The following is a 25,212-nucleotide window of genomic DNA, read 5'->3' as shown; positions in this document are numbered from 1 at the left end:
GGTACCTGCTTCCACTTCCAGGAAAGATTGCCGTATGGCGATCGCGGCAGTCTTTGAAATTTCTGGAATTCCTCTTTAAGCTTTTTTTTTTTTTGACGCTACGGAAAGCCAGTTAGTGTTTTGCTGAGTGAATATCGGTGGTGGGGCTGGAACATGGAAGTGATACGCAACGTGACTTGATTGGATACAAACTTGTTTGAACTAGGATTTTGCTACTAATTTTACAGGCTGCGTCTGGAAAAAACGGATACTGTTAAGGTTTGGAGCGCAGTGCTTGTCGGATTTATACAGCCGTGTTTTGAGAATGACACAAATAATAATTCTCACAAAGTCTGCTGCCTCAGTTTTTATGATGGCAATTTATATATACTCCAAAATGTTATGAAGAGTGATCAGATGAATTGCAATTTATTGCAAAGTCCCTCTTTGCCATGAAAATTAACTTAATCCCATAAAAAAAAAAATTTCCACTGCATTTGTGAAGAAGGCTTCAGGGTGCCCAAGAAAGTCCAGCAAGCACCAGGACCGTCTCCTTCAGTTAATTCAGGCGCGGGATCCGGGCACCACCAGTGCAGAGCTTGCTCAGGAATGGCAGCAGGCCGGTGTTAGGGTACTTGCACGCACGGTGAGGAGAAGACTTTTGGAGGATGGCCTGGTGTCATGGACTTGCAATAGTGTTTGGCAAGCTTACCTGTCCCTTCATGTCTGTATTAGAGGTCAGACTGCAATTCTGGTTCCTTTTTATCACCTCTACTTCCTGTTCCTGCCCTGCCCAGGTCATCACAGGAAGTCTATATTAACCAGTGCACTGCAGGTCTGCTTTGCTGTTCAACAGTGTTTGTTTCCTGTTTGCCGTGTGCTTGATCTACTTTTCTGTGTACCGACTTTGGCTTGTCTCTGACTATTCCTGTTTGCCTGTTACCCTGACCTTTGGCCTGTCCCTTGGTTACCCTCGTCTGCCTGTTACCCCGACCTCGGCTTACCCATCACCATTCTGTGTGTCCTGAGTGGCTGCTTCCCTTCTCTCCCTACGGAGCGTGACCCGGGGGACCCCAGGGGCCGCGACCTGGGCCCAGCTGCAGCCAAGTCCATCCTCACCACTAGAGGCTCTGGTAAACACCTGCTGGGTCTTAGACTCCGCGCCCTGGGGAATCTCGGGCTCACGTTCCGGTCCTTCTGCAGTAGTCTGCTATCAAGTTCACTACCTTGCGCTGCACCCCTGCCTCCAACAGGGTGCAATCGTCACCTGGCCACAGGTGACCTGACACCTGGTGTCAAGAAGGGCAGCAAAAAAGCCACCTATCTTCAGGAAAACCATCAAGGACAGACTGACGTTCTGCAAAAGGTAAAGGGATTGGACTGCTGAGGACTGGGGTAAAGTCATTTTCTCTGATGAATCCCCTTTCTGATTGTTTGGGGCACCCAGGAAAAACTTTGTCCAGGGAAGAAAAGGTGAGCGCTACCAGTAATGTGTCATGCCAACAGTAAAGCCTCCTGAGACCATTCATATGTGGGGTTGCTTCTCAGCCAAGGGAGTGGGCTCACTCCCAATTTTGCCAAAGAACACAGCCATTAATAAAGAATGGTACAAAAACATCCCCTAAAGAAACTTCTTCCAACCATTCAAGAACAGTTTGGTGACGAGCAGTGCCTTTTCCAGCATGATGGAGCACCGTGCCATAAGGCAAAAGTGATAACGAAGTGGCTTGGGGAACAAAACATCGAAATGTTCGGTCCATGGCCAGGAAACTCCCCAGACCCTAATCCCATTGAGAACTTGTGGTCAATCAAGAGGCGGGTGAACAAAAAAACCCCACAAATTCTGACAAACTCCAAGCGTCGATTATGGAAGAATGGGCTGCCATCAGTCAGGATGTGGCCCAGAAGTTGACTGACAGCATGCCAGGGGGAATTGCAGAGATCTTGAAAAAGAAGGGTCAACACTGAAAATATTGACTCTTTGCATAAACTTCATGTAATTGTTAAAAGCCTTTGACACTGCCTGTAATTAAAACTCGGTTTACCATAGTAATGTCTGCCAAAAAGGTCTAAAAACACTGAAGCAGCAGACTTTATGAAAATTTATATTTGTGTTCTTCTCAAAACTTTTGGCCATGGCTGTACTTGTGCAAGTCGGCCACTCTGGCCTCACATTTCTTTGTAATTGTTAAAATCCTAAATAAAAATAAATTGATGTCAACAATTCATCCTGGTATGTTATACTTTCCCTTGTGTTATCCGGAACAAAACCTCAAGTCATCGGTTCTTACTTTGCTTGATGCATGCTTGTTCAGGATTTCGGACTTACTTGAGTGGGCTAGGTGACAGATTCTCTTTAAAGCCCAACTCCAGCTTGGTCAATATAGGCAGTCCTGAGCACTTAGTGTAAAATAAAAAGGCAGCTCTGGCTACTATACTCACGTCCTCAGCAGTGTTGTCCCCCACAGTCACCGATCTGCCAAGCGTCATTTAACCCACTTCCTATGGGAGTAGATTCTAAACCTGGAGATGTTTTACCATAACTTGCTGGGGGGTTATCATTGTTGACCCTGACACTTGCTGGGGGTTATCGTTGCTGTTTGGGCGCAAGACTCCAAAACAGGCTTCAGATTTGCTTCCTCCTAGACCACGCCCCTCTAACGCGTTTCACCCACTCCCGTGCTTATGCCCCGTACACACGCGCCGATAGTTGGCCGTGAATTTTCGGTCAACTTCCGATCGGCCGATTTTCGGCTTGTTAGTATGACGCTTTCGACAACCGACTCCGACTTTTCGGCCGAAAAAAATCTGGTGTGCAGGCTATAAAATTTTTGTTGGCCGTCACCACAACGGCCGATTTTCCGTCAGTCAGTACAGATTTCGGCAGACAAAAATCTGATGAGCAAGACTGGGCATGCTCAGAGTTGAAAAAACACACGGAAGGTAAACCAGCACATGACATCACTTCTGAAGTAGATTTTTGTTGGCCGAGAAAATTTGTGTGCAGTCTAGAGCACATTTCAACCAACATTGCGTGTGTACGAGGCTTTAGTCTTGGAAATTATAGTATGACTCTTGGGTATAGGCTTCATCAGCCTTTTAAACACAAGACAATTGAAGCTCAAGTGGAAAGGCTGAAACCACTTTACATGATGTGAGGCACTGCTTTTCTGTTCATCTACTGTACAAATGTCATGCCAGTATTTAAAAAATGGTCATTGTGAAAAATGTATTGCAGTATGACATGTAATATTTTGTTCAAACAAAAATATATTTATATAAAAATAAAAATCCACAACCAGCTAAGAATACAAAAATGAAGGCTGAACGGAAACCAATTTCCATTAAAACATAAGCTTTATTGATGTCTAAATAAAAACTAAAAAAATGAGAATGTAAAATGGTGCTAAAAGTAGAAAAAAAAATCTAAATGAATAAATGATTCAAAAACCTGAAAGGGCAAAAAATGAAAAAAAGACCCAGAAATGGATCAAGAAATGAAAAAAATATTGTAAAAAAAAATCAAAACTTACTAAATACATTTTGAGCTAGAGAGAATCATTTTGAGCTGCAAAAGATTAAAAAATCAGGACCAACAATGACAACTCCCAGCAAGTAATTTAGGAAATAAAGTAAACCTCTGCGGCTGCGCTATAAACAAAAAAAACCAGACAATTTTGAAAAAAGAAATATATAATTTTTACTTTCTGCTATAAAACATAGCCAATAAAAAAATATAAAAAAAAAACAAATTTCCTCATAAATTTAGGTCAATATGTATTCTGCTTCGTAATTTTTGGTAAAAAAAAGAAAAAACACAATAAGCGGATATTGATTGGTTTGCGCAAAAGTTATAGCATCTACAAACTATGGGATGTTTTTATTTTTTTACTATTTTACTGGCAATGGCCCCGATCAGCAACTCTTAGCGCAACTGCAATATTGTGGCGGACAATTGTTCGCTAACTGACACTTTTGGACACCTTTTTGAGGACAAGTGATGCTAATACAGTGATCAGTGCTAAAAATATGCACTGTGACTGTACTAATGACACTGGCTGGGAAGGGGTTAACATCAGGGGCGATTAAAGGGTTAAATGTGTCCTTGCTTTGCATGAACACAGGATCCATGTCCTCCCTCCTGACAGAAAGGTAAGTGCCTTGTTTACATAGTCAGACTGCTGTTCTGCCTGTGTACCGTGTGATCAGCAGGTGCCGGCAGACATCGAGTCCGCGGTACCCACTGATCGGCTCCTGCTGTGCATAATCACAGTGGAAGCGAGCCACCGGTGGCGCACATTCACGCTTGCTACTGGTAGTACGGGATCATATATTTACACGTGATCCTGCGCACAGCTGCAGCCCTGTAGCTGTAAAAATGCTATAGAGCGGTCGCAAAGTGGCTAGAAAATGTCAGGTCCAGAAAAGATGACCCCCAGCAAATGTCAGGGCTAACAATTATAACCCACAGCAAGGGTCAGGAGCAAGACCAAGAAAGACAATCCCTGGCAAATGTCAAAGCCAGCATTAATAACCCCTAGCAAGTGTCAGGGCTAGTGATGATAACCCCAGAAAGTGTCAAATCCAGCAGTGATAACCCCCTCATAAATGTCAGGGACAACAATGACCCTTAGTAAATGTCAGGGCCAGCGAACCCCCAGCAAGTATGAGGTGAGCGCCAGCGGCCCAGCAATCATAACTTCCAAAAAGTGTCGGAGCTAGCAATGACAATTATCTGCAAAGAACCTCCAGTAAATGACAGGGCCAGCAATGAGCACACTAAATGCCAGAGCCAGTAATCATAATTCCCAGCAAGTGCCAGAGCCATCAATCATAATCACCAGCAATAACCCCCAGCATAGGATGACTATGTGTCCCGGATTGCCGGGGACAGTCCCACATTTTGCAGGTCTGTCCCACCGAGTCCGGGTACCTTCATCCTGGAATAAAACTGACACCCCCTCCCCCAGGCCAATCTGATGCCCCCTAAAAAGGCTGCTAATAGTACTTGCCCTGGCCGGTCGAGACTTTGTTCCACCGCTGGCTCTACACTGCCCAAACTGGTTGCTAGGACCTACTGTCTAGCAACCAGTGATATCACGTCACCACAGAGTGACACCCCAGCATTCAGAACAGAGGCAGATTTAACTTCCTCCTCCTCTGTGCCTTGTGCTTTAGCTCCACCCACCTCCTCCTAAATCTTTTTCGAGGGAAGGGAACTGCCAGGATTTGACAGCAACTCCCAGGTGAGACCGAGTGCCGGGGATGGATGGAACGCCATGTGTGTCATGAGGCATTGACTGCAGAGAGGATGGCAGATGAGCTGGCAGCAGAGGATAGATGACACCCTCGGAGGGATGGGAAGAGGACACATCCTCAGATCTCAGGGGTTTATGCTGGGACTTGTAGTCCTTCACTTTTGGGGGCTGTGACCCCCCCCCCCCAAAAGTGAAGAACTACAGGTCCCAGCATGAACCCCTCAGAGCTAAGGATGTGACAGCCCGCCCCCCAACTAGTAAAGAACTACACGTCCCAGAATGAACCCATGAAATCTATGGGGCCACACCCTTAGAATTGTCAGGGCCATAAATAAGCCTCAAACTGTCAGGGCCAGCAAAAAGGCCCCAGCAATTCTCAGGGCCAGCAAAAAGCCCCAGCAACTGTCAAGATCAGCAATTATAATCTCCAGCAATAACCCTCAGCAAGTGTCAGGATCAGCAATGATCATCCCCAGTAATAAGGCCCAGCAAGTGTCAGGATCAGTAATGATAATCCCCAGCAATAAACCTCAGCAAGTGTCAGGATCAGCAGTGATAACCACCAGCAATAACCCTCAGCAAGTGTCAGGATCAGCAATGATATTTCCCAGCAATAATCCCCAGCAAGGGTCAGGATCAGCAATGATAATCCCCAGCAATAATCACCAGCAAGTGTCAGGATCAATAATGATAATCCCCAGCATTAACCCTCAGCAAGTGTCAGGATCAGCAATGATAATCCCCAGCAAGTGTCAGGATCAGCAATGATAATCCCCAGCAATAACCCTCAGCAAGTGTCAGGATCAGCAATGATAATCCCCAGCAATAAACCCCAGCAAATGTCAGGATCAGCAATGATAATCCTCAGCAAAAACCCCCAGCAAGTGTCAGGATCAGCAATGATAATCCCCAGCAATAACCCTCAGCAAGTCTCAGGATAAGCAACGATAATCCCCAGCAATAAACCCCAGCAAATGTCAGGATCAGCAATGATAATCCTCAGCAAAACCCCCCAGCAAGTGTCAGAATCAGCAATAATAATCCCCAGCAATAAACCCTAGCAAGTGTCAGGATCAGCAATGATAATCCCCAGCAAAAACCATCAGCAAGTGTAAGGATTAGCAATGATAATTCCCAGCAATAAACCCCAACAAATGTCAGGATCAGCAATGATAATGACCAGCAATAACCCTCAGCAAGTGTCAGGGCCAGCAATGACAATCCCCAGCAATAACCCTCAGCAAGTGCCAGGATCAGCAATGATAATCCCCAGCAATAACCCTCAGCAAGTGTCAGGATCAGCAATGATAATCCCCAGCAATAACCCTCAGCAATGATAATCCCCAGCAATAACCCTCAGCAAGTGTCAGGATCAGCAATGATAATCCCCAGCAATAACCCTCAGCAAGTCTCAGGATAAGCAACGATAATCCCCAGCAATAAACCCCAGCAAATGTCAGGATCAGCAATGATAATCCTCAGCAAAACCCCCCAGCAAGTGTCAGAATCAGCAATAATAATCCCCAGCAATAAACCCTAGCAAGTGTCACGATCAGCAATGATAACACCAAGAAATAACCCTAAGCAAGTGTCAGGATCAGCAATAATAATCCTCAGCAATGAACCCCAGCAAGTGTCAGGATCAGCAATGATAATTCTCAGCAATAAACCCCAGCAAGTGTCAGGATCAACAATGATAACACCAAGCAATAACCCTAAGCAAGTCTCAGGATCAGCAATGATAATCCCCAGCAATAACCCTCAGCATGTGTCAGGATCAGCAATGATAATCCCCAAAAATAACCCTCAGCAAGTGTCAGGATCAGCAATGACAATCCCCAGCAATAACCCTCAGCAAGTGTTAGGATCAGCAATAACCCTCAGCAAATGTCAGGATGAGCAATGATAACCCCTAGCAATAATCTACAGCAAGTGTCAGGATCAGCAATGATAACCCCCAGCAATAATCTACAGCAAGTGTCAGGATCAGCAATGATAATTCCCAGCAATAAACCCCAGCAAGTGTCAGGATCAGCAATGTTATTCCCCAGCAATAATCCTCAGCAAGTGTCAGGGTCAGCAATAAGCCCCTATTAGTGTTCAGTAGTTTAATTTATCTGAGCAGCTGCTCTAGCGACACTGCCCCTCTCTAGTGCTGGAAGTATAATTTTTCAGTCGGATAATAGATCATTCCACCCCTTAGAGCCAGGCAGGACAATTACAGGTAGCCCAGTGGACTGTGTTCCTGGCCCATTATTTTCACTAAGGCAGCAGGGGAGCCTGATGGTGGCTGCTGATGGAGCTATATGACATTTTGAGGATGTTATGGTGCACCTCCCGCATCCCATGGGTGCCCCCCTTTGAACCCAGAAGACATACGATGAATGCAGGGGGACAAGGATCCATCCTCCCAATGAAGCGTCACCACCACGCTTTGCACTGACATATATTGGTATGGTGTAGCTGAGGACTGCCCACTGCCAGACGAGATGTGAAGAGGCCCTATGCACCATATGACAGGCTTTTAGAATTTGGAAAAGATAAGTACAGCCAAAATAGGGGAGGAGTCAAACACCAACTGCCACCTCCATAATATTAGGCAGCCCTGCTGGCCAATAGAGAAGCTTAAAGTATAACTAAAGACCAAACTTTTTTTTTTTTTTTTGCTTTTGAGGGGATTCGATTCCCAGTCTGTGGTTCTATTAGGGAGGTTCCCCCTGTTCAAAATTTTGGGTTGTCATCCCCAACAGGAACAGAGGGGAAATCTTGCAATGGGGGCACTAGTACTGGTGATCCTGGTGACAACCAGGGTTTTTTTTTTTTTACATTTTGGAGGGAATTCCTCTCACTTCCTGTTTTGACTATGGGACAGGAAGTGAAGGGAAATCTCCCCAAGGAGACACAGATGGTAAAATAATAGGGATATAGGGATTGATAGGGATGATAACTCTCTCCTACACTTTGCAAAATGAAGACAAAATTGTTTTTTGTTCTACTTTAACCACTTGCCGAATAACCGCCGGTCAGCAGGTTCCCGCAAATCACTGTACCTGTACGGCGGTTCGCGGTAGAGCTCCTGTAAGCACGCGCCTGCTCGCCAGCGGGGAAGCCGATCCACGGGGCCAGTGGTCGCAATTGCCGCTGGGCACCTGCGATCGCTCCCCGTGAAGAGAGAACGACCTTCTCTCTCCGGTATTAACACAGAGCGCATGATTGCCAACATTTGAAAAAAATTTCCAGGGACACTTTGCAGCACAGCTATCAATTACTGACCACACCCACTTCCCTGAAGATCCGCCCACTCCCCATAATTAATCTCCACCTACTAATCATCAGATTATAGGGTCTACTCAACAAAGAGAGAATTAAAGGAAATTGAAAAGGGAATTTCAAACTTAAGGTCAAAGTAGCAGAGTTGGAATAATTCTCCCATTCAGCTGCACCACTTCTGCCTAAAGTTGCGCATGCGCAGTTACGATGTCGGCCCCCCACCTTTTTTTTTTTTTTTACGGGCACCGCTTGCTCGTAACGGCATTTACAAGCAGCCAGCCCAATTAATGGGCAGTTGGCAACACTGATTTGCCTGGGACTAGTCCCGGCAGAGTATATTACCCGGGACAGGGTCCTATTTGCCGTGACTGTCCCGGCAAAAACGGGACAGTTGGCAGCTATGAGAGCGCCGGTGTTCCTCCTATTTAGGATCACAGGTCTCTCTGTTGATTCCATAAGCCCACCCCCACACAGTTAGTAAACACCACCTAGGCACACATTTAACCCTTTGATCACCCCTGGTGTTAACCCCTTCCCTGCCAGTGTCATTATTACAGTAACAGTGCATATTTTTAGCACTGATTACTGTAGTAATGTCACTGGTCCCCCCCAAAAGTGTAAAAAATGTCAGTTAGGGGTCCAATCTGTCCGCCACAATGTCGCAGTCCCGTTAAAAAATCGCAGATCGCCGTCATTACTAGTAAAAAAAAAGAAATAAAAATCTTTCCCCTAGTTTGTAGACGTGATAACTTTTGCGCATACCAATCAAAATATGCCCTTTGCGTTGTTTTTTTTTTTTTTTTTACCAAAAATATATAGCAGAATACAATTTGGCTTAAAATGAGAAAAAAAATAGATTTTTAAATTTTTTTTTGGAATGTTATATAGCGGAATGTGAAAAATATTGTTTTTTTTTTTTTTTTTTTTTTTACCAAAAATATGTAGCAGAATACAAATTTGCTTAAAATGAGGAAGATTTTTAATTATTTTTTTTTGGGAATGTTATATAGCAGAATGTGAAAAATATATATATATTTTTTTTTACCAAAAATATGTAGCAGAATACAAATTGGCTTAAAATAAGGAAAAAAATTATTTTTAATTATTTTTTTTTTTAATGATATATAGCAGAATGTGAAAAATATTTTTTTTTTTTACCAAAAATATGTAGCAGAATACAATTGGCTTAAAATTAGGAAAAAAATAGATTTTTAATTGTTTTTTTTTTATTGGAATGTTATATAGCGGAATGTGAAAAATATTGTTTTTTTTTTTTTTTTACCAAAAATATGTAGCAGAATACAAATTGGCTTAAAATTAGGAAAAAATTATTTTTAATTTTTTTTTTGAATGATATATAGCAGAATGTAAAAAATATTTTTTTTTTTACCAAAAATATGTAGCACAATACAAATTTGCTTAAAATTAGGAAAAATTTAGATTTTTATTTATTTTTTGGGGGGGAATGTTATATAGCAGAATGTGAAAAACATTGTTTTTTTTTTTTTTCTCTTTATCAAAAATATGTAGCAGAACACAAATTGGCTTAAAATGAGTAAAAAAATGTGGTTTTTAATTTTTTTTTTTTTGGGAATGTTATATAGCAGAATGTGAAAAATATTGTTTTTTTTTTTGTTTTTTGTTTTTTACCAAAAATATGTAGCAGAATACAAATTTGCTTAAAATGAGGAAAATTTGGGATTTTTTAAATTGCTTTTTTTGGTAATGTTATATAGCAGAATGTGAAAAAATATTGTTTTTTTTTTTCTTCTTTACCAAAAATATGTAGCAGAACACAAATTGGCTTAAAATGAGGAAAAAATTTTTTTTTTATTTTTTTTTTTGGGAATGTTATATAGCAGAATGTGAAAACTATATATATATATATATATATATATATATATATATATATATATATATATATTTTTTTTTTTTTTTTTTACCAAAAATATGTAGCAGAATACAAATTTGCTTAAAATGAGAAAAAAAATTTGATTTATTTTAATTGTTTTTTTTTTTTTTTGGGAATGTGAAAAAATATTGTTTTTTTTTTCTTTTTTACCAAAAATATGTAGCAGAATACAAATTGGCTTAAAATAAGGAAAAAATGTTTTTTAATTATTTTTTTTAATGATATATAGCAGAATGTGAAAAATATTTTTTTTTTTTACCAAAAATATGTAGCAGAATACAATTGGCTTAAAATTAGGAAAAAAATTAGATTTTTAATTGTTTTTTTTTATTGGAATGTTATATAGCGGAATGTGAAAAATATTGTTTTTTTTTTTTGTTTTTTTTTTTACCAAAAATATGTAGCAGAATACAAATTGGCTTAAAATGAGGAAAAAATTATTTTTAATTTTTTTTTTGAATGATATATAGCAGAATGTAAAAAATATTTTTTTTTTTTTACCAAAAATATGTAGCACAATACAAATTTGCTTAAAATTAGGAAAAGTTTAGATTTTTAATTATTTTTGGGGGGGGGGATGTTATATAGCAGAATGTGAAAAACATTGTTTTTTTTTTTTTTCTCTTTATCAAAAATATGTAGCAGAACACAAATTGGCTTAAAATGAGTAAAAAAATGTGGTTTTTAATTTTTTTTTGGGAATGTTATATAGCAGAATGTGAAAAATATTGTTTTTTTTTTTGTTTTTTGTTTTTTACCAAAAATATGTAGCAGAATACAAATTTGCTTAAAATGAGGAAAATCTGGGATTTTTTAAAATTTTTTTTTTTTGGTAATGTTATATAGCAGAATGTGAAAAATATTGTTTTTTTTTTTCTTTACCAAAAATATGTAGCAGAACACAAATTGGCTTAAAATGAGGAAAAAAAATTATTATTATTTTTTTTTTTTTTGGGGAATGTTATATAGCAGAATGTGAAAACTATATATATATATATATATATATTTTTTTTACCAATAATATGTAGCAGAATACAAATTGGCTTAAAATGAGGAAAAAAAAATATTTTTAATTATTTTTTTTGGGAATGTTATATAGCAGAATGTGAAATATATATATATATATATTTTTTTTTTTTTTAGAATTGTCGCTCTTTTTTTTTTGTTTATAGCGCAAAAAATAAAAATCGCACAGGTGATCAAATACCACCAAAAGAAATCTCTATTTGTGGGGAAAGAAAGGACATACATTTTATTTGGGTACAGCGTCGCACGACCACGCAATTGTCCGTTAAAATAACGCAGTGCCGAATCGCAAAAAAATGGCCTTAAGAGGGAAAATCCTTTCTGGTCCAGAAGTGGTTAAGAGACAAAAAGGGGGCGTGGCTCCTATTGACTTTTGTTGGAAGGTCATGATTTGCATATAATTTTAGCTGCCAGTATCTATGAAATCATTGTTTGTCCTGATTTGCAGTTTTTTTTACTTTGATAAATAAGACGAGGAAGATGGTAAACCCCCCTCCCCCCATGCATTCCTTCTAAATACTCCTTACTCATTAATATTCATGAGCAGATTGTCCCAAAGCCTCTGACTTCAAGCCCCGCCCCTAATCCTTTCCAAGCTCGACAGATCCAGCCGCAGAGAACACGGGGGAGAAAACCGCCGACCTGCGCCCTCTGCTGGCGTGTCCGCTCATTTCACATGCTGCGCTCGCCGCTTTGATTGGCTCCTTCAAGCCCCGTAGATAGAGCGGGACCAACGCGGCCATTTTCTTGTAGCGCAGGCGGCAAGAAAACCATAAGACAGCAGCCATTTTGTTGTGGTCCAGCAGGAAATTTTAAAAACAGAGAAAGAGTTGAACTGCTGGAGTGCCCTGTTGTGGGTGTCTGGACTGTGGCAAAGCTGCTGAAACAGGTATGAATGGCAATCATATATCATTGTTTACAGGCCAGAGGATTGCACCAGGACTGCTAGAGGTCCATGGGCTTCTGTGCTAATGAAGAAACAAAAATGCAAAAGTCACTTCAAAAAAATAACTTTCTGTTTGCTACTAATACCTGTTATTGTGTATGTAGTAGAATCAGGCTGGGCTATAACCATTCCTACAAAGAATAATTTCCCAATAGTTCTGATGGCGTTTAGACGTCGCCATGACCGATGAGACGTAATCCTTCCTCTATGCAGATTTATTGTTCAAGGAATGTCCCATTACCGGCTTATCGTTTTCCGACCTATGGAAGGCCTCAAAAAGCTGCAATTTGCTGTGACGGCGATATCAGGACATTGTTCTGCCGCTATCTGCGATTTACGTACAACGAATTCTTCTTAGCTATTTCCAAACTTTAGCCTGGTCTACGTAAGCAACAAATTCAAGATGTACAGGGATATAAGGACCATAGTCCATCCAGTTCAACCTGTGTAGGTGTGTGTGGCTGTAATCATCTCTCATACCTCTGAATGTTCTGATCCTTGAGATGTACGTCTAAGAGTCTAAGAAAGCCACCATACTTCCCGCAGAAACCACCTCTTGTGGTAGAGAATTCCACAATCCTGTAGCCCTAACAGTAAAGAACCCCCCACGTTGCCTGAGGTCAAAACGCTTCTCCTCTTATCGCATTGTATGCCCTCGAGTCCTCATGCAATCCTTGCGACTGAATAGCTTTTTTTATATGCTGAGATCACCGTTGAGGTATTCTTAAATTGCTATCATGTCCCCTCTCAGGTGTCTCCTTTCCAGGGAGATTAAATTAAGCGATTGCAGACGCTCTTCATAGTCAAGGTCCTCCAATCCCCTAATCAGTTTATTTGCCCTTCTCTGGACTCTCTCCAGCTCCAACACATCCCTCCTGAGGACTGGCAACCAGAACTGGACAGAATACTCCAGATGCGGTCGGACCAGAGTTTTATAAAGTGGAAGGATTATAGTCTTATCTCTGGAATACATCCCTTTCTTTATGCATGCTAATATTCTGCTAGCCTTGGCAGCTGCCGCTTGACATTGCATGCTATTGCCTAATCTATCATCAACCAAGACTCCCAGATCTTTCTTATTCTTGACTCCCCCAAAGGTTCCCCCCCTAAAGTGTATTGTGTTTTTGTTTTTTTAGCCCCCAAGTGCAAAACCTTACACTTCTCCACATTAAACCTCATTTGCCATGTCGTTGCCCACTCCGTTATTTTGTCCAGGTCATTCTGTAGGATATCTGCTTAATGCTGTGCAGTTATTGCCCTGGCCAATTTTGTGTCCTCTGCAAAAACTGATAACGAACTACTGATCCCATCCTCAATGCTGTTATGAATAAATTGAACAAGGTTGCTCCCAGGACTGAGCCTTGGGGGACCCCATTTACCACCCAAGACCAGTCTGAGTATGCGCTGTTTATTACCACCCACCTTGTCGCCAATCCTCCGAAAGGATGTGCTGGAACTGGAAAGAGTCCAAAGAGGGGCAACTAAGCTAATTAGGGGGTTGGAAGACCTAAATTATGAAGAGCGTTTACAAGCGCTCGATTTATTCTCCCTAGAGAAGAGACGCCTGAGAGGGGACATGATAGCGATTTACAAATACCTCAATGGTGATCTCAGCATAGAAAAAAACGATTCAGTCGCAAGGAATGTAAGAGGACACAAGGCCATATAATGTGACTAGAGGAGAAGCAATTTAACCTCAGGCTACACAAGGGTTTTTTTTTTTTTTTACAAGGACAATAAGATTGTAGTAACTGCGGGAAGTATGGCTACTTTTAAAAGACTCTTGGACGTTCATCTCCAAGATCAAAATTTTCAGGGTTATGGGAAATGAATACGTCCACACACACCTGCACAGGTTGAACTGGATGGACTATTGTCTTTATTCAACCTCAACTACTATGTAACTATGATATTGGCCTCCTGTGTAGGTGAGTGGTTTCTTAGCCTTCCCTAGGGCCACTCTTCCAGAGAGCTCCTGTGTAGGTGAATGGTTTCTTGGCCTTCCCTAGGGCCACTCTTGCAGAGAGCTCCTGTTTAGATGAGTGGTTTCTTGGCCTTCCCTAGGGCCACTCTTCCAGAGAGCTTATGTGTAGGTAAGTGGTTTCTTGGCCTTCTCTAGGGCCACTCTTCCAGACAGCAGAGAGCTCATGTGTAGGTGAGTGGTTTATTGGCCTTCTCTAGGGCCAGTCTTGCAGAGAGCAGAGAGCTCATGTGTAGGTGAGTGGTTTCTTGGCCTTCCCTAGGGCCACTCTTCCAGAGAGCAGAGAGCTCCTGTGTAGGTGAGTGGTTTCTTGGCCTTCTCTAGGGCCACTCTTCCAGAGAGCTCCTGTGTAGGTGAGTGGTTTCTTGGCCTTCTTTACGGCCACTCTTCCAGAGAGCTCCTGTGTAGGTGAGTGGTTTCTTGGCCTTCCCTAGGGCCACTCTTCTAGAGAGCAGAGAGCTCCTGTGTAGGTGAGTGGTTTCTTGGCCTTCCCTAGGGCCACTCTTCCAGAGAGCAGAGAGCTCCTGTGTAGGTGAGTGGTTTCTTGGCCTTCCCTAGGGCCACTCTTCTAGAGAGCAGAGAGCTCATGTGTAGGTGAGTGGTTTCTTGGCCTTCTCTAGGGCCACTCTTGCAGAGAGCAGAGAGCTCATGTGTAGGTGAGTGGTTTCTTGGCCTTCCCTAGGGCCACTCTTCCAGAGAGCAGAGAGCTCCTGTGTAGGTGAGTGGTTTCTTGGCCTTCTCTAGGGCCACTCTTCCAGAGAGCTCCTGTGTAGGTGAGTGGTTTCTTGGCCTTTAGGGCCACTCTTCCAGAGAACTCCTGTGTAGGTGAGTGGTTTCTTGGCCTTCTCATAAGGCCACTCTTCCAGAGAGCTCCTGTGTAGGTGAGTGGTTTCTTGGCCTTCTCTAGGGCCACTCTTCCAGAGAGCTCCTGTGTAGGTGAGTGGTTTCTTGGCCTTCCCTAGGGCCACTCTTCCAGAGAGCTCCTGTGTAGGTGAGTGGTTTCTTGGCCTTCCCTAGGGCCACTCTTCCAGAGAGCAAAGAGCTCCTGTGTAGGTGGGTGGTTTCTTGGCCTTCCCTAGGGCCACTCTTCTAGAGAGCAGAGAGCTCCTGTGTAGGTGAGTGGTTTCTTGGCCTTCCCTAGGGCCACTCTTCTAGAGAGCAGAGAGCTCCTGTGTAGGTGAGTGGTTTCTTGGCCTTCCCTAGGGCCACTCTTCCAGAGAGCAGAGAGCTCCTGTGTAGGTGAGTGGTTTCTTGGCCTTCTCTAGGGCCACTCTTCCAGAGAGCAGAGAGCTCCTGTGTAGGTGAGTGGTTTCTTGGCTTTCCCTAGGGCCACTCTTCCAGAGAGCTCCTGTGTAGGTGAGTGGTTTCTTGGCCTTCCCTAGGGCCACTCTTCCAGAGAGCTCCTGTGTAGGTGAGTGGTTTCTTGGCCTTCTCTAGGGCCACTCTTCCAGAGAGCTCCTGTGTTGGTGAGTGGTTTCTTGGCCTTCCCTAGGGCCACTCTTACAGAGAGCAAAGAGCTCCTTTGTAGGTGGGTAGTTTCTTGGCCTTCCCTAGGGCCACTCTTCCAGAGTGCAGAAGCATGCTCCATGCTCTTCATCCCCCTACACTGCTGGATGGCTTCAGGGAAAGGAAGCCATTAGGGAGTCCATGGAACGAACCCCCGTGATGTCTTTACATGCCTGCTCTTCACAAATGATCGTGTAAGTGTTTTTCTATTTTTGTGTCATTAAAATGGTTTTAACACTGCACTTAGAGGCGCCTTCCTTTTTCCTTTTATGTTTACCTATTGGAGCATGTTTCTGCTCTCTGGAAGAGTGGCCCTAGGGAAGGCCAAGAAACCACTCACCTACACAGGAGACCAATATCATGTGTTTCAAAGACTGATCGCTTGCACAGAAGCGCCCTATGGTCCTTATATCCCTGTACAGCTTGAATTGGTTGCCTACGTAGACCAGGCTAAAGTTTTGAAATTGGCAAGAGGACCTCGTTGTACGTAATCGCAGACAGCGGCAGAACAATGTCCTGATATTGCCTTCACAACAAATCACAGCTTTTTGAGGCCTTTTATAGGTCGAAAAAAGATGAGCCAGTTTTGAGAATGACACAAATTTTAATTTTCACAAAGTCTGCTGCTTCAGCGTTTTTAGATCGTTTTGTTAGATGTTACTATGGTATACTGAAGTATAATTACAAGCATTTCATATGTCAAAGGCTTTTATTGACAATTACATGAAGTTTATGCAAAGAGTCGATATTTGCAGTGTTGACCTTTCTTTCTCAAGACCTCTGCAATTCCCCCTGGCATGCTGTCAATCAACGTCTGGGCCACATCCTGACTGAAGGCAGCCCATTCTTCCATAATCAGTGCTTGGACTTTGTCAGAATTTGTGTTTTTTTTCTCTAGTCGCCTTTCAGGACAGCGCCTGGAGATAGCGTAGGTCCACCCAACTTCACAGGAAACACTGCAACCTTTAAAGTCCCTCCTCTTCCACCATGCCTTCAGTTGTTGTGTTTCCTCTGACATGGTGGAAGCGCTGCTAGGAACCAGTTGGGGGGAGCTGCGTTTTCTTCAGGTGGAGGGAGGTAGGCTTCTTAGGAGACCATCCCAACACCTCTCCGAGAAGGGGAGGGGTGATCCGGAGTTCCTGACTCTTCCGGGTTAGGGGAGTAAAGGCAGCGTCAGGAGTCCTGCCTGGGTGCCCAGGGTCTGCAGGTTTGAATTTGGCGGGGAGCTGTTCAATTCGGCATCCCCGCATGTCGGTCCTGGGTCCCGAACGGCGAGAGCGTTATTTACGGTAGGCGGGGGTGTGGCGGCTGTGGTTCCGACAGCTGGAACGCAAGGGTCAGGGGGCAGTTTTTTTTTGGTTCACCCGCCTCTTGAGGGTTGACCACAAGGTCTTAATGGGATTAGGGTCTGGGGAGTTTCCTGACCATAGACACAGAATTTCGATGATTTGCTCCCCAAGCCACTTAGTTATCACTTTTGCTTTATGGCAAGACGCTCCATCATGCTGAAAAAGGCATTGTTCCTCAAACTGTTCTTGGGAGAAGCTGTTCTTGGAGGATGTTTTTGTACCATTCTTTATTCATGGCTGTGTTCTTAGGCAAAATTGTGAGTGAGCCCACTCCCTTGGCTGAGAAGCAACCCCACGCATGAATGGTCTCAGGATGCTTTACTGTTGGCATGACACAGGACCGGTAGCACTCGCCTTTTCTTCTCCTGGGTGCCCTAAACAATCAGAATGGGGATTCATCAGAGAAAATGACTTTACCCCAGTCCTCAGCAGTCCAATCCCTGTACCTTTTGCAGAATATCAGTCCCTGACGTTTTTCCTGGAGAGAAGTGGCTTCTTTGCTTCTCTTTTTGACACCAGGCCATCCTCCAGAAGTCTTCTCCTCACTGTGCGTGCAGATGTACTTACACCTGCCTGCTGCCATTCCTGAGCAAGCTCTGCGCTGGTGGTGCCCCGATCCCGTAGCCAAATTGACTGTAGGAGACGGTCGTGGCACTTGCTGGACTTTCTTGGGCACCCTGAAGTCTTCTTCACAAATGCAATGCAAATGTTTTTTTTTGGGATTAAGTTAATTTTCATGGCAAATAGGGACTTTGGAATTAAAGCGGAGTTCCACCCTAAAATTATACTTACCTCCATCTTCTTGCTCCGGGTCACCTGAAAAACAAATGGATAATCGCATTTTTTTTTTTTACTTACCTTTTTTAGAAGAAAATATACTTACCTTACTTCCTCTTCCTCCCCTCGGCGGCCACGGCGATTCGTCACTTCCTGGCTTGCAATGATTCCTGGAAGCTGAACGTCATCGCTCCCAGGAATCATTGCGCCTGCACCGGCCCCCGACGTCAGTTCCGGTTCAGGCGCCGTCATACCTTGCTAAACAGCTTCTGGGCATGCCCAGAAGCTGTGCAGGGATGACGCTGCGGCACCGGAAGTGACGGCGGGGCTGGTGCAGTGCATCGTGGGACCGAAGAAGACGGAAGAGGACACAGAAGAGGACGCACTGGCTTCAAGCTGCCCACACATGAGATGGCAGTGCTGGACAATACATTTTCAAGGTAAGTATTTCTTCTAAAAGGTAAGTGCAACCCGGGACAGATCAGAGGCTATCTATTGTGGAATGCACTAGCCCTGACTGTCCCGGGGGTATTTTTATTAAAAAAAGCTTTCCCAGGGTGGAACTCCGCTTTAATTGCAATTCATCTGATCACTCTAGACTCCTGACACTTGCATTTTACACTGCTTACTCCTGACCCTTGCACTCTGTGTTACTTACTATTACCCCTTACATTACTCCTGACCCTGGCACTCTGTGTTACTTACTATTACCCCTTACATTACTCCTGACCCTTGCACTCTGTGTTACTTACTATAACCCCTTACATTACTTCTGACCCCTGAACTTTGTGTTACTTAATCGTGACCCCCGACTGCTACATTACTTTCTACTGCAATCATTTCTGGCAAGATCAACAGGTATTTATCGAACAGATCGAACACAATGGTTTTGATGATATATTTAGCAGACCAAAGGCGTAATAAATAAGAGAAGTTATTTATGGGTATTTATATACACTTTAAATCACCTTCCTTGGTAACTTGTCTTCTGCTCTGCTTCTTGGATATTAAATCAGCCTTATAACTTGTGGGCATGGACATGTACCTGGACTGTTCAATAGGCTGTTTGCCTGAAACTCTGCTTGAAGATCTTCTTGCTGTATGCTTATTTATAGGTGTTTTCTATATTGATTTTACTGCAATACTGGATTATCTCCACTGAAACCTCATTGCGAAGATCTTCTGTATATAACCATCAGTCATGACTGATTCACAAAAAGTAGAAAAGGAAAGGAAGATAATGACTGAGAGAATATTAAACCTCACCCTGGAGATCATCTACCTGCTAACCGGAGAGGTGAGGAGGATTCTGGGAGGTCACATGACATCACTCTTATCTCTATTAATAAAACACAGACCTGACTGGAGAGGTGAGGAGGATTCTGGGAGGTCACATGACATCACTCTTATCTCTATTAATAAAACACAGACCTGACCGGAGAGGTGAGGAGGATTCTGGGAGGTCACATAACATCACTCTTATCTCTATTAATAAAACAGACCTGACCGGGGAGGTGAGGAGGATTCTGGGAGGTGACATGACATCACTCTTATCTCTATTAATAAAACACAGACCTGACCAGAGAGGTGAGGAGGATTCTGGGAGGTCACATGACATCACTCTTATCTCCATTAATAAAACACAGACCTAGCCGGAGAGGTGAGGAGGATTCTGGGAGGTCATATGACATCACTCTTATATCTATTATTAAAACACAGACCTGACCGGAGAGGTGAGGAGGATTCTGGGAGGTCACGTGACATCACTCAACTCTATTAATAAAACACAGACCTGACCAGAGAGGTGAGGAGGATTCTGGGAGGTCACATGACATCACTCTTATCTCTATTAATAAAACGCAGACCTGACCGGAGAGGTGAGGAGGATTCTGGGAGGTCACGTGAAACCACCCTTATTTCTATTGATAAAACACAGAGTTGATTGAGAGGTGAGGGGGTAGAAGCATCATAATAAAGTCGGAGCTGAAGATCTAATATGTGAGTGGAATTAGAAGACACCCCAAGAAACAGAAATGGATAGGATCAATAAGAAGAGCACTGCTGTATAAAAACATTGAATTGTAATGTTTTAACTTTTTTTATTTATTATCACACAGGATTACACAGTAGTGAAAAAGACTTCTGTCAAACATGTGACACCCAGTAGCGGCCCCTGTTGGTCAGGAGGATGGAACAGACACCACACTTCCATCATGGAGCCTCCACCGCCTTCTCTGAACCTTGAAAGAAGCAATGACAAGAAGATTCTAAATGTCACCCAGAAGATCATTGAGTTATTGACAAGGGAGGTGAGTGGTCCCGGGAATTCTGGGACATTATCCAGTAACAGACAAGGGATGTGTCTGGATGGTGACTGTATCATTGTGTGTGCCAGGTACCAATACGGTGTCAGGATATCACTGTCTATTTCTCCATGGAGGAGTGGGAGTATATAGAAGGACATAAGGATCTCTACAAGGACGTCATGATGGAGAACCGGCCACCCCTCACATCACCGGGTAAGAGGAGACTTTCATTTCTTGTAGAGTAGAGAAGAGTATAGTATTGAGGATCCGCTCATTCCTATAAATTCCCCTAAATGTATTTAGTCAGTCTGTGTTTCCTACAGCTGGATCCAGTAACCTAAGTACCCCAGAGAGGTGTCCCAGTCCTGCCATTTCCCATTATTCCACACCAGAACATCACAAGATCTCACAGAATCATCAGGTACGTGGAAGGGTGCAACGGACTAAGTGTTCATATCTTTCTAGGCTGCTCTCATGGGGGAATAAATAGAGGCAAAAATACACTAGGTATGGGACTTTGAATTTACTTCCAGTGGTGTGATAGAAACAAACAAAAAAAATGGTAGTACTATAGTGTAAAATATATCATTTTATTTCAAGATGTAAGGGATACATGGATTAAAAACATTTTAAAAAACAAACGTCTGTATCAGCCAACCTATGTTCCTATGTATGTGGCCTTGAGATCAATTTGTAAAGGTCAACGCGTTTTGTGGGGTACCCAGTAGTGATCGACCGATTATCCGCAACACCGATATGAACTTTCCCCGATATATCGGAATCGGCCTTTGGATTTACCAATATTTTGGAAAGTGCTTGTACCGGAGTGATGCCTGCAGCTAGAGGCATCACCCCGGTACCGGCGTCCATAGCCAACCGTCGGCTGTCTTGTAACGACAACCGATGCGGCTGAGAAGCCGCTCGGCTGTCATTCCAAGGAGTGGGATGGGATGTGTCTCTCCCCCCCCCCCCCCAACCTCCCGCTGCCTTCCGCGGCTCGCCCGGGTCTCCCATCCCACCGGGAGACCCGGGCATCCTACCTGCAGGGCCGCCGAAGAGAAGAAACGATCAAAGCAGCATTCGGCTCTGAATGGGTCTCCATTTTTTTTAATTCGGAGCCGAGTACCCGGAAGTGATGTCATGATATGACATCACTTCCGGGTACTGGCGGCGCCGAATTAAAAAAACTTACAGCATTCAAAACAGCCAAACTTGGCGTTTTGAATGCTTTTAAGTGCAGAGGAGGGGTTTGGGGTCTTTTAGATCCCCAGATCCCTCCACCACAGTACCTGTAGACATTAAAAAAAAAAGGGGGGAATTATCCTTTGAAGGTATGGTATATATGCAGACCACTTGTGGTTGTAAGCCTCAGTGTCGCCAATTGGCCTCACAAGGCAGGCGGTTAGTATCAGACGAATACGTCCCAAAGCACAAAAAAGTACAAGGCTCCCCTTGCGTCCACCTCCTTCAAGAAAACCTGCCTTCAAGTATATTATTACAATGTATATACTTAACATTTTTTTTTTCTAAATGTTAACACTCCCTGATCTAATTTATGATCAGCTGACCACATTGGCTCATCAAAAAACGTAAAATGACGTCAATTCCTTTTATGTGAACTGATATGAATCTGTATAATTTTTGTCCCAGGGTGAAGACCTAATTATGATTAAAGTTGAAACTCTAGATGGTAAAGAGATGTATGTGAGGGTACATGAGCAGTGCGAGGAGGAAGAAAGTCCGCCAGAGATTGGCAGAGGTGAGTAATACCATTGTTTTTTACAGTCAAAATTATTTACAGTCGGATGGCTAAATTGACATTGTTGCAATTGCACGGGCTTGCACAGTTTTAAAGCATGACATGTTTGGTATCTATTTACTCAGCGTAACATCATCATCTTACAAAAAAATGTGTTTTGTATTGTGTTTTGTTTTTTTTTTTTTTGCTTTAAAATTCAAAAAAGTGTACTTTTTCCCCAAAAATTGTGTTTGAAAAACCATTGCGCAAATACCGTGTGACATAAAAAAAATTGCAAAATCCACCAATTTATTCTCTAGGGCCTCTGCTTTAAAAAAAATATTTATAATGTTTGGGGTGTTCTAAGTAATTTTCTAGCAAAATATAAAAAAAAAAATAACGGATTGTTATATGTAAACAAAAAGTGGCAGAAAAGGCGTGGTCTTCAAGTGGATATACAGTATTTGTCGTTTTTTTACTACTTTAAGGATGTGGAGGACACTAACATAGTGTGAGTATTTCAATGGAGCAATATGGAGGCAAAATCAATTGTTTCCCTTTATTTAAAAAAAAAAAAAAATTTTATTGAGAGTTTTAAAATTGGGTTATACAACAAAACTTAACACGAAACACTATTAAGTGTAAGAAAAAACTTCATCATACTATACATCAAAGTTAGTCTCAAAAACAGTAAGAAGAACAAATCTAATGTATATAGTACTTCAAATACAAATTACTCCCTCCTCCACTATCACTGTGTGTTCGCCATCTCCCCCCATCTATCCTAATTCTAAAAAAAAATCCTAGTTAAAAAAAAAAAAAAAAAAAAAAAATAGAAGAAAAGAGAGGAAAAACAAACACAAAAAAAAATAAAAATAAAACAAGAGAGGGAAAAAAAAAAAAAAAAAAGTTCCTTTCCCCTCCCCCCCCCCCCCCCACTATCTCCATCTTACCCCTCACCATCTCCATCTCCCCCACCTATCCTAATTCTAAAAGTTAAAAAAAATAGAAGAAAAGGGAGGAAAAATAAAAGAAGAGTAAAAAACATACACAAAAAAAAGTTTCTTTCCCCTCCCCCCCCCCCCCCCCACCATCTCCATCTATCCTAATTCTATAAGTTAAAAAAAAAAAAATCGAAGGAAGGAGAGGAAAAACAAACACAAAAATAAAAGAGAGGAAATACACACACAAAAAAGTAATTTTCCTCTTCCCACCACCATCTCCATGTCACCATCTCCATCTCCCCCATCTATCCTAATTCTAAAAGTTAAATAAAAAAAAATAGAAGAAAATAAGAGGAAAAACAAACCCAAATAAAAATAAAAGAGGAAAAAAGAAAAAAAAAAAAAGTTCCTTTCCAACCCCCCCCCATGACCAATGGCAGAAACAGCAAGGGAGTCCATCAACCAACCCAAAGGGTACTCAACTACTGCTCATTAACCAAGAAGAGCTACACCTTCTCTCGAGAGGGCAAACCTATTCCATGCCTCCAACGTCTTATTATATTGAGCTGTCAAAATAAGATGTTCCATTCTATTTATTTATACTACTTTCCTTATCCAATCGGAAAATGTTTTTTTCCAACTAAAGGGGATTTGTTTCCCATTTAACTATCCTTCTTCCCTTGTGTTTTCTTATTTGACACAGATGGACGTTACACATGGAATGATATAGAGGACCATCCACTGACCTCTCCAGATGGTGAAATAGAAGATAATGATGACTTTATGCTGGATTACCCAATAGAAAAGCCCATTCCTCGAAATCTCCATCCCGTATTACATAACGCACATTTATCACCTGATTCGTTAACACACAGGGAGTTTTTCCTCGAACACTTGCCTTCAGGCACCCATCATACAGCTCTTGGAGGGGGTGAAGCCTTCCCATGTTCTGAGTGCGGGGAATGTTTTACCCAGAAGGAGGACCTTATCTCACACCAGAGGACTCACACAGAGATGAAACTGTATTCATGTTTTGAATGTGGGAAATGTTTTCCTTGGAAAGCCTTCCTCATTAGACATCAGAGAACCCACACGGGGGAGAAGCCCTATTCATGTCCAGAGTGCAGGAAATGTTTTGCACAAAAATCGGCACTTGTTAGGCATGAGAGAACTCACACAGGGCAGAAGCCCTATTCATGTTCGGAATGCGGAAAGCATTTCAGTGAGCGGTCGAATCTGGTCATCCATGAAAGGATTCACATGTCTCAGAAGCCTTTTCACTGCCCTGAATGCGGTGAATGTTTCGACCAGAGAGCACCGTTCATCTCGCATCGAAGATCTCATGTGGGGGTTGGGCCTTATACCTGTTCTGTCTGTGGGAAATATTTTTCTTTCAAGTCATTGCTCATTAGACATCAGAGGTCTCACACGGGGGAAAAGCCTTTTTCATGTTCCCAATGTGGAAGATGTTTTGCTTGGAGGTCAGCTCTTATTAGACATGAACGAATTCACACGGCGAAAAAGCCGTTCTCATGAACTAAAGGTGGTAAGTGAGTCTTAACGGAACAATTTATACGCTTGCGTCTTTGCGGGAGAGAACGCAATCATGAACTAATTCTGGTTCAGCAGGTGATGGGACTATGTCAGTGTTCTAAAAATTGGAAATTCGTATTCGAAAAAATACTAATTTCGCAGTTGCAGTTGACTCACCGGTGGTAACTGAAGGCTCCTATGCCAGGAATGCGGGAGCTCGATAAACATATGTGTAAATGTGGGGTCTCCCAATCCAACCCCCGATCAACCCAGCACACCCCCCCCCCCCCCTTCACGAATCCTACCGGCATGAATTTTTACTTTTTTTGATACACATACTATTTTTAAGATGTCTTCTGGCTGGTCATGTGACAATCACCATCCTCCTTCACTACACTTCTTCTCCAGGACTGGATGGCCCTCCGTCGTCCGTATAGCTGACGTGATTCCTTTATATAGCCACTGCTGTTCTCTGCATCATTGTACTGCAACGTCATTGACAACGTGTCCAGGTGGCTCTGCACTTACAGGAAGTGGGTCGAGTAATGCCGGGAAAGAAGCATAATAAATTTTATCTGCATTTGTAACATAAGGGTAATATTTTTTACCTTGTCTAATACTGAGAAAGATCTGGTAGTCTTGGTAGAGGATAGACTAAGCCAGTGATGGCGAACTTTGGCACCCCAG

At 42.7% G+C, this 25,212-nt stretch overlaps 1 protein-coding gene across 1 annotated transcript; it reads left to right on the top strand.

The window, feature by feature from the left end:
- Positions 1-12,230: 12,230 nt before the first annotated feature.
- LOC309562732 (oocyte zinc finger protein XlCOF8.4-like) lies at positions 12,231-24,538 on the top strand. Its single transcript, XM_082267018.1, has 7 exons — positions 12,231-12,334; positions 19,120-19,301; positions 20,122-20,313; positions 20,400-20,523; positions 20,634-20,731; positions 21,961-22,069; positions 23,696-24,538. The coding sequence occupies exons 2-7, from the start codon at positions 19,206-19,208 to the stop codon at positions 24,526-24,528; spliced, it is 1,452 nt and encodes a 483-aa protein (XP_082123144.1). The 5' UTR covers positions 12,231-12,334; positions 19,120-19,205; the 3' UTR covers positions 24,529-24,538.
- Positions 24,539-25,212: the final 674 nt, after the last annotated feature.

This window comes from Pelophylax lessonae (genome assembly GCF_965119305.1).
Source record: "Pelophylax lessonae genome assembly, chromosome: 9".
NCBI lineage: Eukaryota > Metazoa > Chordata > Amphibia > Anura > Ranidae > Pelophylax > Pelophylax lessonae.
Note: the sequence above shows the minus strand (reverse complement) of the source record. Positions and strands in the feature narration are given on the sequence as shown.

Coding starts and splice junctions, on each gene's coding strand:
- LOC309562732 (XM_082267018.1), top strand. CDS start 19,206: ATGACTGATTCACAAAAAGTAGAAAAGGAAAGGAAGATAATGACTGAG. Junction 20,314..20,399: donor TTGAGTTATTGACAAGGGAG/GTGAGTGGTCCC, acceptor TGTGTGTGCCAG/GTACCAATACGGTGTCAGGA. Junction 20,732..21,960: donor AGATCTCACAGAATCATCAG/GTACGTGGAAGG, acceptor TTTTTGTCCCAG/GGTGAAGACCTAATTATGAT.